A 14,677-nucleotide genomic window follows, 5' to 3' on the forward strand; every position below is an offset into this window, starting at 1 on the left:
CCATAACCTGCCTCACCCCTTGACCCAATTCTCCCAGAATCCCCCAAGTCATTCCCATAACCTCTCTCACCCCCCATCCCCATTCTTCCAGAACCCCCCAAACCATCCTTATAATCTACCTCACCCCCTGACCCCATTTTCCCAGAACCTCCCAAGTCATCCCCATAACCTGCCTCACCCCCCACCCCTATCCTCCCAGAACACCCCAAACCATCTTTATAACCTACTTCACCACCTGACCTAATTCTCCCAGAACCTCCTAAGCCATCCCTATAACCCACCCCATGCCCTGACCCCATTCTCCCAGAACCCCCCAAACCATCTCCATAACCTGCTTCACCCACTGACCCAGTTCTCCCAGAACCCCCTAAATCATCCCTATGATCTGCCTTACCCAATGAACCCATTCCCTCAGGAGTTCCCAAATCTTTCCTATAGTCTGCCTCATCTACTGACCCCATTTCCCCAGAAACCTCAATACTATCCTTATAACCTGCCTCACCCCCTGGCCCCATCCCCCCAGACCCAAGACCCGTTGACCTTCCTTTATAAGCTGTTTTCCTTCCAATTTGCTGAGACCCTCGAATTCCTGATCCACCCCCAAGAACAGGCATGCCACAAGACCCATAAGTCTCTTGGCTTTCAGAACTGGCCCCAGCATGAGGAGCCAGTGCCTCAGGGAACCTGGTATCGTCCCAATGACCAGCTCTAGCTCCAGAGGCTCTAGCTCCAGAGGCCCTAGCACCAAGGTCCCTGGTCCCAACCCCATCATTCACTTTGCCTCCTGCCTTCAGATACCTTGGCTCCATGGCTCCTGCTTCCCCAGAGCCATCTTCACGGCCTCCTTCTCCAAAGGCCCCCAGAGCCCCTGAGGCTCTGAAGTCCCCATAGTCTCCAGCCTGGCCCCAAGGACTTATTCTTCCAGAGACCCCTGGTTCTGATTCTACATGTCCCTCCTCATCAGCCTCCACGGTTGCAGAGGCCCCAAGGCCACCTCTACCCACAGACTCCACTGTCCCAGGACTCCCTAGGCCACCACTGGAATGATGCCTTCCCCCAGGGCCAGTATCCCCCTGGCTTTTGGATGCATCCCTGGCCTCTGGAGGCATCCTGGCCTCATCCATGGGCCCTCTATCAGGGCCACCTGAGCCACTCTTGAGATTAGCAAGTCTCTCAGACCCCCTTATTGCAGGACCGTAACTATCGTTGTTTCCAGACCACATTCCCCCAGGCACCCCTGAGCCATGCCTATAACCACCCCCTTCCACAGACTCTGTTCCCCCAGGTGCCCCAGAGACAACTTCACAACCGGTGCCATAACCAGAGCCCATTTCTCCTGACACTGCCGAGCCATCCCTATAGCCAGACCCGTTTTCAGGACCTATTCCTCTAGCATACCCTACGCCATTGCCATACCTAGACTCCATTCTCCCTGGACCTCTTAAGCCATCCTCATAGCCTGTCTCACTTCTGAGTCCTTTTCCTCTGGAGTTCCATGACCCATTCCAGAAATCTGGTTCAGAACCCATTGCCCCTGGACCTCTTAATCCATCAGTGTCTCCTAGTGTCTCCCCAGAACCCTGAGCACCCAGGCTTAGAGACCCAATTAGCCTGTGGCTTCTGGTATCCACCCCCTGACCAGACCCCATTAGTCTAGCCCCCTGGGTACCACCCACACCACTTTTCCCTTCACCAGACCCCAACATTCCAGGCCTGTGGTAGGCCCTGGTTTTGCTGAGGCTGGACCCTGTGTCATCCCAAGGACCTGTGCTCCCAGACTCTATTCTGCCAGCAACCTCTGCTCCCCACTGACCTGCTGGCCAGCCTTGGGAATACTGGAAGCTTCTGGAGCCATCCCCTGCCTCACCCAAGTCTTCTGCTATCTCCTGGCCCTCCCTTCCTCTGGGCCCCTGTAGGCTCCTCTCCCAGCCTCTGGGACCTCCTGGGCCTGCAGGGCTGGTTTTGTAGTGCTTTCCCCCACCCACAGACTTCCCTGGGCCTCGATCAGCTGTCTGTAGTGACCCTTCAGCTTTGGCCTCAGGCCCCCCTTGTCCCAGAAGGAACTCTGTACTACCAGGTATTGATGGTTCCTGGGAGTTCTTTCCTACAGATATCTGCCCTCGAGACTCCTCTGGCCCCCAGCAGCCCCCCGCTTCCTCATTATCAGCATCTCTGCCACCCTGAGAGCCCCAGGACTCAGGGCCTATGCCTGTCTTGGAGCTAGAAGCTCTTTCTCCAGGATATTCCTGGGCCCCAAGACTACCTGTCCCACTGCTGTCTCCAGCTTCCCCCACACCGGTCCCCCTGCTCCACACTGCCCCTGTGGCTCCCCTCTGTCTTTTCCTGCTCAGATCACCCCCTCCCTCCACCTCACCCAGGCTTTCCCCCTGCAAAATCTTCTCCATCACTCCCCCTTCTGACCAAGAGCCCTCAGGACTAGACTGGGATCCCCTCAGGGCTCTTTGTCCTCTCCCAGGTCCCAAATGAGCACTGAAGAGTTGTTTCTGGCTATGCCTGTCCAGGGGACTCCCATGGTCCTCTCTGTACTCCTCTCCTTCCCCGCTGCTCCCCAGTCCTCCCACTTGAGGGTACCTGGACTCAGCCTCCCAACCTCCTGCTGTCCTACCGCATCTGTCCCCATCACTGTCTCTGCCATGATCTTGCTGTTGACCTTCCATGAGACCTAAACCTGACTCTAGGCCCTCTCCCTGTACATAGGGGCTCCCTGGAAGGCTTATGCCCCAGCCTCCCTCTCTGTGGAGCTGATTTTCCCCAAAGGGAGTGACTGTGCTTCCCTCTGCTTCCAGAAAGCCCTTTCCTGCCTGCCCAGGGCCCCAGGCTGAGCCAGCTGCCCCATCACTCCCTATCAGGGAGTAGCCATGCCCATCAAGGCCACCTGTCTCTAGGCCAGCTGTGAACTGTAGCCCAGAAGCAGGCCTGGTCCCATTAAGGGAGCCCTCCAGTAGGCCCTGCTCTCTGGGTTCCCCTCCCTTGTTGCTGATGCTCCTGGAATCTTCTGCTTCTGAGGTCTGGGCTCCTTGGGCTTGCAGCTGATGGTCAGCACTTGCAATCAGAAAATTTCTATCCTTCCCTGCTTTGATAAGAGGTCAATGCCCCCATAGAGAGACAAAAGAAAAGACCTGTTAAATCACGTCAAGTCACCCGTCTGACCCTAACTGCTTTGCCTGACCCTCAGTTTCCCCAATAGAGAAAAAGCTGACCATCTCAGAAGGAAGCCAGGGTGTGCCAGCTCATTGATAGATGAATCCTATCACCACCTCCCCCAGCCCTGTACCCACAGACACCCTGCCCTGCTATGTGGTTCATGAGGACTTTTGGAGAAAATACATAACCTAAAACTCATCCGCTTATCAAACTGCCATGAACAGTTGCATGATTTTTAAAAGCTCTATTTGCTCACCATCTGCCTTACAAATGTCCACTTTACAGTTTCCTGGGATCACCTTGAACCTAAATCCATAGGGGAATTTAAGGGTGTTCTTTGGCCTGACCCAGATTCTCATCCATAGTGAATCTGAGCCAAGGCCTGGCCAGGAGCCTCGGGCCATCTTGGATCTCTGCTCCCAGAGGCATTCCAGAGGCCCATGGAGCACACACAGCTGAGGAGGACCAGGCTGGCTGCGAGGGCCAGCACTGAGGTGGGTCAGGAATAGATCTCAGGAGCCTTCCTCATTCCCGGACAGTGAAGGAATCATCAAGAGTGAATGACTGACCAAGGGAAGCCCCTGGCCCTGGCCTTTTTCATGCCCTTCTCAGCCAGGGAATGACAGAGGTAAGAACCACTCACCTTCAACCACCAGCCAGGCAGTAGAACTGTGGAACCCAGTGCCCAGTGAGTAGGGGCCCATGTCTGAGAAATGGGCCCCCCTTACCACCAGCCTGTGGGTCAGCCCATCAGGGGACACAAACATTTCATATTTGTTTCTGGGCTGGAGTGGCCGGTGCCGGAAATTCCAGGTGGCGTTGGGGCAGGGGCTGGAGAGAATGCACTCGAAGACAGCATCACCCTGCTCTTCACAGTGCGCCTCAGCCAGCGGGACCACCACTCTGGAGGGGATGGCTGTCAGGGAAGCAGGAATGGGGGCGTCAGCTTGGCAGCTTGACCCAGCGTGACCTGACACAGCGAAGCCGGGAGCTCGGAAGCCCAGGTTCAGACCAGCTCAGCCACAGACCCCCTGTGTCACCTGGGGCAGGTCACTTCCTTACCCCAGGTGACAGTTCCCAACATAAAATGAGGGCTTATAATGAGGTTATGAACAGTAAGACTGTTTTCAGCTCTGGAATTCTGTAATCGTAAATCCAGAGATTATGTCTGGGGGTAAGATGGGTACATGAAGAAACCGATATGCCAGAGCTTCATACATGATCTCTTATGAATCCTAGGACCACCTCCCAGATAGGTATTATTATTTCCTTTTTACAAGTAAGGAAACCCAGTCTTACCCAACTAAGAGGCAGCCCCGGGCAGGATTCACACCCAGGTCTGGCTGACGTCAAAGGCCCTGCTCCTTCCCCCATGCCACGCCATTTCTCGGCTTTTCAAAGCCCTGTCCAGGCATACCTGGAGACCTCATGCCCTCTTTCTTCCTCAACCTTGATTTAGAATCATGTTCTTTATGTTCTGTCTGCCCAAAGCTTTCTTCTCCAGGCCTCTCCTCCTCCCAGGAGGCCAGGTGTGGGGGGTGGGTGATGATGTGTACACAGCTACTCGAGGGGATGGGACAGAATTTGATGAAAGAGGAAGGGACAGTTCCCAGGTGGGGTGGGGGGACGGGAGGCAGGGAAGGAAGAGGTCTGTACAGGGCACAAGGGTTCCACACCTGGGTGGATCTTGTGCTGGGGAGTGTGGGAGGTGAGAGTCTGCAGCAGAAAGCAGTGAGGCTGTGGCTAGAGCCTGTGAAATTAGTCTGGATCTAACCTGGAGATAGAATCTCCGCTGCAGAAGGTCTGTGAGCAGGGGCATGGCATGGACATTGTATGTCTGTGGCTGGAACTCAGGAGAGCCCAGCTCAGCATCAAGAGAACACAGACCTTGGACCAAGACTTTTGGAAAGCAGAGATCATTTCAATTTAACCACCTGGATGTGCATTCTTCTCCCTCACAGTCTTTGCAAGGGGGCGGGGGAGGCATATCACATTTATCTTCCCCACCCCCTCCCCCTGCCATGGCACATGGGCCCCCCTCCTAACAGATCTCCACTCCAGCTTCTGCAGGGGAAGACCACCCACCGCTAGCATCCAGTTCCGTGGAGAAGATTTCGGCATCCTCCACCTTGACGTGGTAAATGCCGGCATCCTCAGGCTGCAGGTCCCGGATCTGGAATTGGTAGCGCTTCCCCAGCCGCCGCAGACAGTGCTTGGTCTGGTTATCAAAGCTGTAGGGGATCATCTCACCATCCTGAGGCCAAGAAAGGAAGAGGGAGGTTCAGGGCTTCAGTGGGGCCCCAGCACCTCCTGCCTCAACCCCACTCTGGCAGTTTTCTGCCACTGGCCGAGGCACCAGACAACATTGCTGGAACCATTGCTGGAGGAGATGAGGAGGGGGGCAGGGGCAGGGGTGGAGAGCAGGGCTCAGAGGCCTTGAGAACGGGGAGTGTGAGGTGAAGGAATACTGCCCTAGGAGGGTCGCTGACTCTGACTATGGAGTAAATAATCTGCAAGTGTCACACAAGAGACACCTGAGAGTGGGAGACCTCCGCTCAGATTGAGTAACCACCCAAGCAGCCCCAGGGGTTTACCAGGGGGCAGGGAGGCAACACCGAGGGCCCTAGGGGCCCCAGCACATTCATTCTCGGAGGGCCACAAGAAAGTACTATCAGGTATCTTTAGGGGTTCTAGAAAACCCAGTGATCCATACACACGCCCCCTTTAGCTAAAGCCTAGATAGATTTGCCACTTGACAGATATTAACAACAGCTCGTCTTCAGTTGCCTACTGTGTGCCAGGCACTGGGTTGGGTACTTGGGGCACATCAGTGAAGAAAACAAAGATTCCTGCCCCCCAGGGAGCTAAAATTCTAGGAGGGACACAGACAAATAACACATATCATAAGCAGATAATATAATGTATATTAGAAAGAGATAGAATTAGGGAAAAAAAAGAAAAGGGAGAGGAAGATACGGATTCGGGGATGCAGGACGGGGCTGGGGGGACACAGCACCCAGAGGGTGGTCAGGGGACATCTGGCTGCGGGTGAGGGAATTAGCCGTGTGGATACCGGGGAAGACCATGGCAGGCAGCAGGACCAGCTAGAGCAACGAAACAGATGCAGGGGGGCGGGGGTGCACTTTCTCAGAATCCTCTTTTTACCCCTGGTGTCCTGGCTAGAGAACCTCGTTGCTCAGTGAGAGGTAAGAAGAGTCTATGAAATGTCTACACCAAAGTTTCACCTCCCTCCAATCAGGAACTCCAGGGGATTCAGGACTCACCATCTGTGTGCTTGAGTTGCTCCCAGAGGGGAATCCATGGGACCCATAGTTCCTCCCCCCAGGACCCGCAGCATCCCTGCCAGATGCCTCCCTCCTCAATGACTCCTCCAGCCTCACCTTATACAGGTGAATCTTGCTCCCGGAATACTTGAGATCCAGCTCCAGATCAAATGTTGCGACCCCCTCCTTGCTGACCCTGATGTGTCTCAAGTTGGAGACGGCGTTAACGTACTAGGGAAGACAAACGCACCAGGGGAGCTCTCTGAGCTCTCTCTTCGGGGCACTCCGAACCCTCGGACCCCAGTCCCGCCCCCGACCATGTCCCACTCGAGCATGCATTTGCCCATTTTACAGGTGGGAAGAAATTTTCCAAGATGAGACATCAGGTCAGGAAGCAAAGTGAGAAAGGACCCCAGGTGTCCATCCAGGTGCTCTGAGAACATGGTAGGACATTTCTGTTCATCTGCTATTCCGGCCAATAAAAAGCAGTTGAGCACCTACTGTGGGCAAAGCCCTGTGTTAAGGTCAAGGAGAAGGCTTGGAGGACAGAAAACTGAGTCCCGGGATGTTTGATGAACCACCTTCAAGGTGATAAAATACTATTTTCAGGATGGTGAAAACTAGTTGTTTTGCATTTCCAGAAGACAAATTAGACTAGTGCTATAGTTATGTTAGACCCAGGAAAGAACTGCCTATACAGTTTATAAGACACTGGGATAAGCAGGCAACGGTGAAATCCCCTCCACAGGAAGCCTTTAGAAATAAGACAGGTATCCAAGGTCTGGGGAGGATGACAGCGGACAGGAAGCCCTTGCCAGGCGTCAGGCACTCGGCTAAGTGCTTTAAGTACATTCTCTAGTTCATCCTCTCCCTAACCCTAAGAAGCAGGTACAACTATAACACCCATTTTACAGGTAAGGAAACCAAGACACGGAGGCCCTAACTTGCCCAATGCCCCAGATTTTAGTATCTGAACCAGATTCCAAAGCCAAAACGTTGACTGGAGGCCCCGATCCTTGACGACGCGTGGCCCTGGGAGCTGGGTGAGGGCCGGCCCTGCGCCAGGCCCAGCTCCAGGTGGGGGCGCCCGCGAGGCACCGGGCCGCGGGCCCCGTCGAGGGTACCTGCGCCATCTTGTCCTCGTGCTCCTTCCGCAGCTCCTTGAGTTTGCGCAGCATGCCCCGGTAGTCCACGATGCCGTACTTCAGGCAGATCCGCTCGTAGTCCTTGCGGTCGGCCGTCGTCAGAAGCTGCCACACCTGCTCCAGGTCCACCTTTTTCTTAGTGGGAGGCGGGGCCCTGGGGAGCAGGGCGGGCAGGTCAGAGGCCAGGGGAGCCCCAGGAGCTGCGTCCCTGGGCCTGGCACCGAGAGGCTGTGGGGAGCTGCCTTCTCTGCACTAGAAAGGGATGCGGAGGCTGGGCTCTGGGTCTGAGCACTGTCGGGACACGATGGACACAGAGATGGGCAAGGGCGACCCCCACCCCAGTCCGAACTTTCAGGGGAGACACTCTGCTCCTAACACCTTGTATTGTGGATCACTGAGAAAGATGGCCGTGGGGGGGGGGGGCGGGGGGGGGGTGTGTGCAGATTATTCTGTTACTTTTTTTTTTAAGATTTTATTTATTTATTTGTCAGAGAGAGAGAGCACACAAGCAGGGGGAGGGGCAGGCAGAGGGAGAGGGAGAAGCAGGCTCCCCACTGAGCAAGGAGCCCAATGCAGGACTCGATCCCTGGACCCTGGGATCATGACCTCAGCCAAAGGCCTCCACTTAACCGACTGAGCCACCCAGGCGTCCGTATTCTGTTACTTTAACACTTAAAAAAAAAATCATTGTTCTAGTGGAGCACCCCATTTTACAAACAAGTGAGTCAGGACCGGGAGAGAAGAGATGATTCATTCAAGGACACAGAGCTTAAAGGCAACAGAACTAGGGGGTCAGCGCTCTTCCCTCTTCCTATTGGCTACCTGCAGTCTAGCTTCCTAGCCAGTGGACGGGAGAACTGAGCCTGCCTTGCTCATGGATGTAGTTGGGGAGACTTCAACCCTGCCCCTGGATAGGCCCACACCCACCTCTTTTTCAGAAGATTTCGGTAGTCCATCAGCTCCTTCCTGAGGTCTAGAAAAGGAGCAGGAATGAGGCCCCAAGCCCAGGGTGGGATTCCAAGGGGCTAATGCAGGGCTTTTCTGCGGCAATGGGAGTGGGGTGGGTGTGTGAGGGGGTGGCAATCTGAGGACCTGTGTGGTCCATGGCTGACAACCGAGCTTTGAAAGTTGCCGTCCTGTGGACTAGTGATGATCTGTAAGGTGTTGGTAGGGGCTTGGCCAAGTCAGGAGCACCAGGCAAGGAGTAGCCCATTCCCCAAAACCCAAGAAGATTTCTGACAACCCTTACACCTACCCTCCTGGGGTTCCTTGTGCCTCTTCCGATTCTTCCGAAAGCCAACTGGACCATCAGGAGAAGAGGAAGAGATTTATGTGGACAGATAGGGAGAGAAGCGAGACACATTGATGGTCTTCCTGAGAACCAACTGAGTGCCCCAGCCGTGTCCTCCCCACTGTCCAAAAGGGCAAGACAACAGCTCAGCAAGAGGGATGAGCGGAGGGTCCATCATAAGCTTTGATACCCAGAGCCTTAGCATGACTGATGTGGAGCTGACCTGATTATCATCACATGCGGGGGAGGCCCGCTGACGTGTCTGCAGGGGCAGGGGGGCGGCAGAAGTGAGTGCAGAGACTGTGGCTGGCTGCAGGGGCAGCAGCTCTCCCATGCCCCCCAGGAGCTGCCATTTCAGGGTACGGGCCAGATGTTGCCCAGGTAGGCCAACACTGCTGTTTGACTGAGCCTGCAGCCATGCCCAGTCCTCATTGCCTATTCCCACTAGTAGGAAGGAGGCTGGAAAAGCTAAATCCTTGCCGTCCCAGTTTCCCTTGCCACCAGGAGTGGCCATGTGACACGGTTCTGGTCAATGAGATGTAAACAGAAGTCTCCAAGGAGTTTCTGAGAAAGCTTTTGCTTTCTTGATAAAAGGGCCAGCTGTACCTGGGGCCACCTCTTTCCCCTTCTTCCCACCTTGAATGTGGATGCAGTTGGGATCTGCAGCAGCAGTCTTATGACCACGAGGCTATAAGCCAAGCCAATGTCTTTGGGTGGCAGCTCAGTGGGACAGGAAACATCTGGTTGTCCTGTGACAGCGCTGAGCTGTGGTTTGAGCCCTGGGTTCCAACCTCAGGACTTCTTATCACTTGACATAATCAAGTGTCTTTATTTCTTGGGCTATTTGTAGTAGGGTTTTCTGTTATTCATAGGCAAAAGCATAACCAATTGAAAGACTAGATCTGCTTTCTCAAGAGACATGCCCCTTCCCGTTATTATATGTCAAAAATTAATTTAAAATTTGGAAACACTGTGCAAGTCAAAAACAACCCACCCCCATGTCTGAGAAAGGATTTGGCCTTCATATTACCTGTTTGCCACCTCTGACATAGGCCTGTACAAAGTGTCCTTTGTACAGTGGAGAAACTGGGGCCACAAAACTGGGGCCCCCCTCAAGAAAACGAAGCGCATTGAAGGAGTTAGCAGAAGGTTCAGGACCAGAAACCGACCTCTAGGTCCTGCTCTCACGCTCCAGGGTTAAGAGATTATCATTCAGAGCATCTGCAGTGGGGCATCTGCTGAGCGTGTGCCTTTTAGACCACATGCAGAGTTGGTATGTAAGTGCGTGAAGCCAAGGGCCCTGGCACCAGATGGGATAGCGAACTTGCTGTCCCTCTCTCCTTTCACCCCACCAGCTGCCCGGCCTCTGAGGCCTCTGAGGGCTCTCTGAGGAGAAAGCCAGGGCCAGCACCCCAAGCACCAATGAGACAGGATGAGGGGAGGGGGTCGAGCCCACCTTCGATGACCAGGAGCCTCGTGGAGCACGTGGCCTCTCCATAGACATTCACTGCGGTGCAGCGGTAAAGGTCCGAGTCCTCACCCGTCAGCTTGTTGATCTGCAGAGAGGCCAAGGCCGGGGGACATGGCTAGCACCCCCTCCCCCCTTCCTCCACTTACTAGACTGGCTAAAGGTATATCAAGATGAATAAGACACAGCCCTTTCCTTACAGAGCTCACAGTCTTCATCAAGGAAGTCAGACCCCAAAACAAATCATGACAGAGAGTGGATGTACCATTGGCAGGTTGGGGGAGGGCCTCTTAGCCAGCAGAGGCGATGTGGTGTAGCAGAAAGGCTGGCTTTTTGGGGGCAGGTGGATCTGGGACTACGTATCGTCTCCGTCACGTATTACGGGCTATGGGACCTTGGGTAAATTACGTAACCTCTCTGAACCTTAGTTTCTTATACGGCGAGAATAATAATGCCTCAAAAAGTAGTGAATGGTCGGGAGTAAAGGATGTCATCTATGTCAAATGTTTAGCCCAAGGCCCAGCACATAGTAGGTGTTTTGTGACTGGTAGCTCTAATTATTACTAATATTGGCAGCAGGGACAGAGTGCTCGCTGGAGGCCAGGCACTGGTGAGGTACCTCACATAAACTTTTCATATTCGTAACAACACTGTAAAGTAAGTACTGTTATTATCCCCATGTCACAGATGAGGAAACGGAAGTACAGAGAAGTAAGGAACTTTCCAAGGCCAAGGTGGTGGGCCTGGGATTGGAAACCAGGCTGTCCGGACTCCACAGCTTGAGTTCCTGAGCTCCAGCCTCCACCACCTGCCAGGTTATCAGCAGAGGTACGTACCTGCAAGCCTGGCAGGTCCCAACGTGGCTCAAGCCACCTGGAGCCACAGGATGGAGCTGAGTGGGCTCAACCCCAACTGGGAACATCTACTCCTCTGGGGTTTGGAGGCTGCCAAGGAGCCCTTCAAGGGGACAGGGAGAGATGAGTAGACGTGGGTCGGGGAGAGCTGCAGGCCCTACCTGTAGCACGTGCTCGTTGCTGCAGGGGGAGGAGGAGATCTGGTACTTGCTGGAGTTCCTGAGGTTACCTTTGGTGCTCTGCCAACCCACCTCAGGTTTGGGCTCCCCACAGACCACGGCCCGAAAGATGGCATTTTTCCCTGTGGCAGGAGAAGGCAGTCAAAAGATTGGCAGCTTGGGGGAGGGCTAAGAGTAGACTTTATTGGGACTTTAATTTGTTGTTCTCACTGCTCTAGGTATTTCCACTGCCCATTCCAAGAAGGGTGTCAGGCCTTGGTGCCCTGACTCAAGGAGTCTTATGATGCCAGGCAGAGAGCAGCAGTTTCCAGGCACCCAGAAGACAGATTCCCGCCCGCCCCCCCCGGCTTCTGTATCACAGAGGGTGGGCTCCTTGAGGAAAAGATGCGGCTGGACTGTCCATGGTGGAAGGAGAGGCAAGCAGGGCTTGGGGTGGAAGGGTGCATTTCTTTGCACGTAGGTGAGGGAGGAGTCTGAAGGACCTCCCAAGACTGGGAAGGGGACGAGTCTTTTGGGGGTTCCGTGTCCACTTTCAAGGCGGGATGATCCCGAGACACAGGGTTCCAGCCTCAGAAAAGAGCCCAAGCTCCACTGTGTGGCATGGAAGGCTGGGAGCTGCCCACCCTCAAGAGATCCCTTGGGCTCCTGCCAGGGACATCTCCATAGAGAGCAGTACAGAGTGAAGACCCAAGGGCCCTCCGCAGTGATGAGAGACAATTGCCCATGACCTTTGTATTTTGAGTGAGGACTTAGAGTCAGATTTAGAAAAATAAAGTGCCATTCTTTTTCTTATACTGAAATGATGTAAATTGCAAGGTATTGTAGGAACCTGCGCTGGGAAAAAGAACACCAATTCTCACCCCTTCCCCCAAAAGTCTTTGCTCCCATCACTTTCCTGGGCACTTTTCTCATGTGGCCCAAATGAACTTCGTTTTAACAGTGTCTACAGCGACTGCTCAGAGGTCAGGAGAGGGGAGGGGAGCTCGGCAACACCACCACCTCTCCCGCTCCCCAGTGAGCATCCCCCACGCTTGTTCCCAAATATTTCTTGTTTCAGCATACCCTAGTATGTCTTCACTCCCTTTGCCCATTCTGCCCGTCAGGTCCCTGGCCCTTCTGGGGACCCAGGCACGCAGGCACCTCACAAGCAGAGGGAGACATGGTGTGGCCTGGTGCTGGATGTGGGGGCTGGGAGGCCGGCTAGGAAGGATGGGGCTGAGCCCTCTCCACCGTGCAGACTCTCAGCAGCTCCCCTCCCGGGTCTCACCTTCCTGCAGCGCCAAGGCGACGGGCTTCTGCTGGAAGTCTGGTGTGCTGCCGCCTTCGGGGATCTCCTCCACCAGCTGCCGGATGCTCACCCCATGAATGGCGGACTTCTTTGGGGGCTTCTCTGGAGAAGGTGGGAGAAACGGAGATGAACCTTCCCTACTCTTCCTCGTGGGTGACCCTTTAACACAATGGAGCCCTGCTGCATGCACCCACGGAACGTGAGCCCCTCCCCACTATCCCACCATTGGGCGGGATTGTCTCTCAGAGCTCCTGACTTGAACAGGGCTTTTGAATTTTCTAGTGGAATTGGGCAGTGGTTCTCCAGCAGTGTGAATGGAGCCCCTGGGGAGTGGGCAGGGGGCACCCAGGGAAGACCCTGGGAGCGTCACTGGGGTAAAGTCGGAGAAGGGAGAATGGGAAGGGGCTCCGCACTGGGGCTGTGCATCCTTTATTCAGGAAAACAAGTTAAAACCCAAAGCCTAAACTGGAAAAAACAAAGAACCAGGCAAGTTCCCGAAGATCTCTGAGCCCTACCCTTCCCTCATTTCCACCCCGTGAGGAACGCCAGTGAGGGACTAAGACGGGGGAGGGGAGGTCAGCTCTTCTCTCACCTGCCATAGTTTGGGTGCCTCTTTGGTTACTGAGGGTGGCAACTGATCTCCTGAGAACAGAAGACAGAATTGCTTATGAGAGTGCAGGCTGGTCTTACCCCATCTCCCCACACCATCCGTGCTTCGGCTGGTCTCTGGCCTGGGAGCTGGGTAGAGTTGCTGCCCCCTGAGAGCTTGTCTAACTCCACCTAATGGTATTGATCGGTGACCTGCAGGTCTCTGCTCCAGCAAAACCAACTTCCCCGAGACAGGGAGAGGGTGGGTTGCTGCTCGGTTTTACCTTTCCCAGGTAACGGAGCCCACGGGGCTGAACCTGCAACCTGTGCTGGTGGCCTGGCCTTTCGGGTGGGGCCCCAGGCCTGATGGCCACTCAGAGGATGAGACACAGCTTCCCCAAACCTCAGGAAATCAAATGCCTGGCATCCAGGATTCCTTTAACCATTTCGCAGCCTGCCCCCTCTTGACTGTGGAATGTCAGTTTTCCAGGGATATTCTCTGGGACTCTTGGCTCCAACCCCAACTCTGAGATTTTCTAGCAGGGTCCAGCGGCCTTCTACCTCCCTCCCTCAACTAATCTGGAATCTTTCTGATCACCGGGTCTGTGGGGGAGAATCCCTTAGTTGGCTGTTCTTTAGCTCTTCTTGACACAGGCTGACAGGATCCTCATAAATCCATCTGCCCCCTTCCAAAGCCAGTGAATTATAGCGTCAGGTGAAAGAAATGCCCTCCAGCTTCTCCCAACCATCTCCCAACTCCCCCTGGGAGGAGGATGTGGGGGCTGGGAGGCCGGATTTCTGATTTTCTCGCAATTGCATCCTTCCATCATGGCTGCTGGGGAGTGCCACCCCGGGGAGAGAGGGGGCTTGGCTCTGGGCTGACATGAGAGTCTTGGTGAGAGCCATGAATTGGAGGGGGATGGGGGGGATGTCTTGAAAGAGTTCTCCAGCAGTCCCACCTCCTGTGCGATTGGCCCGTGGCCAAGGGTTCCATTTTGAAGATGCCATTCCCTGCCCAAAGAGCCTTGCGTTCAGGATAGAATCACACATGACAGAGCAAATTCCTCCCCCCAACTGACACTTGCATTTCACAACTGCCCACCACTGGCACTTCTGGCCTCGAGGTGTCCCATCTACAGTGCAGCGGCTGCCCCCCAGGGCGCTGGAATTCCATGGCGCGCCAGGGACGTTCTGGAGCAGTCACGGGGCCACAGGCGCCGCGCGGCAGGGAGTCAGGAGGGAGGGCGAGGATGGAGCGCGGCCGCCAGGGGAGGAGAACGCAGCTGACCACAAGGGGTGGGAGCTCCCGGGGTCTGCGTCCCACCCGTTCCCCAGTACATTGCCTGGCACCTGTCCTGGAGTAATTTGAATTTAACACGGACACCTTAGTTGTCCTCTTCATCTTCCTCATCACC

At 54.8% G+C, this 14,677-nt stretch overlaps 1 protein-coding gene across 1 annotated transcript in view; it reads right to left on the reverse strand.

Annotated features, from left to right (window-relative positions):
- Window positions 1-13,273, reverse strand: part of IGFN1 (immunoglobulin like and fibronectin type III domain containing 1) — a 28,677-nt gene extending 15,404 nt beyond the window's left edge. Inside the window, exons 1-11 of the mRNA XM_044916056.1 lie at window positions 13,256-13,273; window positions 12,654-12,762; window positions 11,369-11,508; window positions 10,342-10,441; window positions 8,850-8,894; window positions 8,522-8,567; window positions 7,574-7,748; window positions 6,567-6,680; window positions 5,251-5,419; window positions 3,809-4,081; window positions 3,041-3,094 (exon numbers count right to left, since the gene is read on the reverse strand). Coding sequence (XP_044771991.1) covers window positions 3,041-3,094; window positions 3,809-4,081; window positions 5,251-5,419; window positions 6,567-6,680; window positions 7,574-7,748; window positions 8,522-8,567; window positions 8,850-8,894; window positions 10,342-10,441; window positions 11,369-11,508; window positions 12,654-12,762; window positions 13,256-13,273 — 1,243 coding nt within the window. The remainder of the gene's footprint in view (window positions 1-3,040; window positions 3,095-3,808; window positions 4,082-5,250; window positions 5,420-6,566; window positions 6,681-7,573; window positions 7,749-8,521; window positions 8,568-8,849; window positions 8,895-10,341; window positions 10,442-11,368; window positions 11,509-12,653; window positions 12,763-13,255) is intronic.
- Window positions 13,274-14,677: the final 1,404 nt, after the last annotated feature.

Source organism: Neomonachus schauinslandi, chromosome 6 (genome assembly GCF_002201575.2).
Source record: "Neomonachus schauinslandi chromosome 6, ASM220157v2, whole genome shotgun sequence".
Taxonomy (NCBI): domain Eukaryota; kingdom Metazoa; phylum Chordata; class Mammalia; order Carnivora; family Phocidae; genus Neomonachus; species Neomonachus schauinslandi.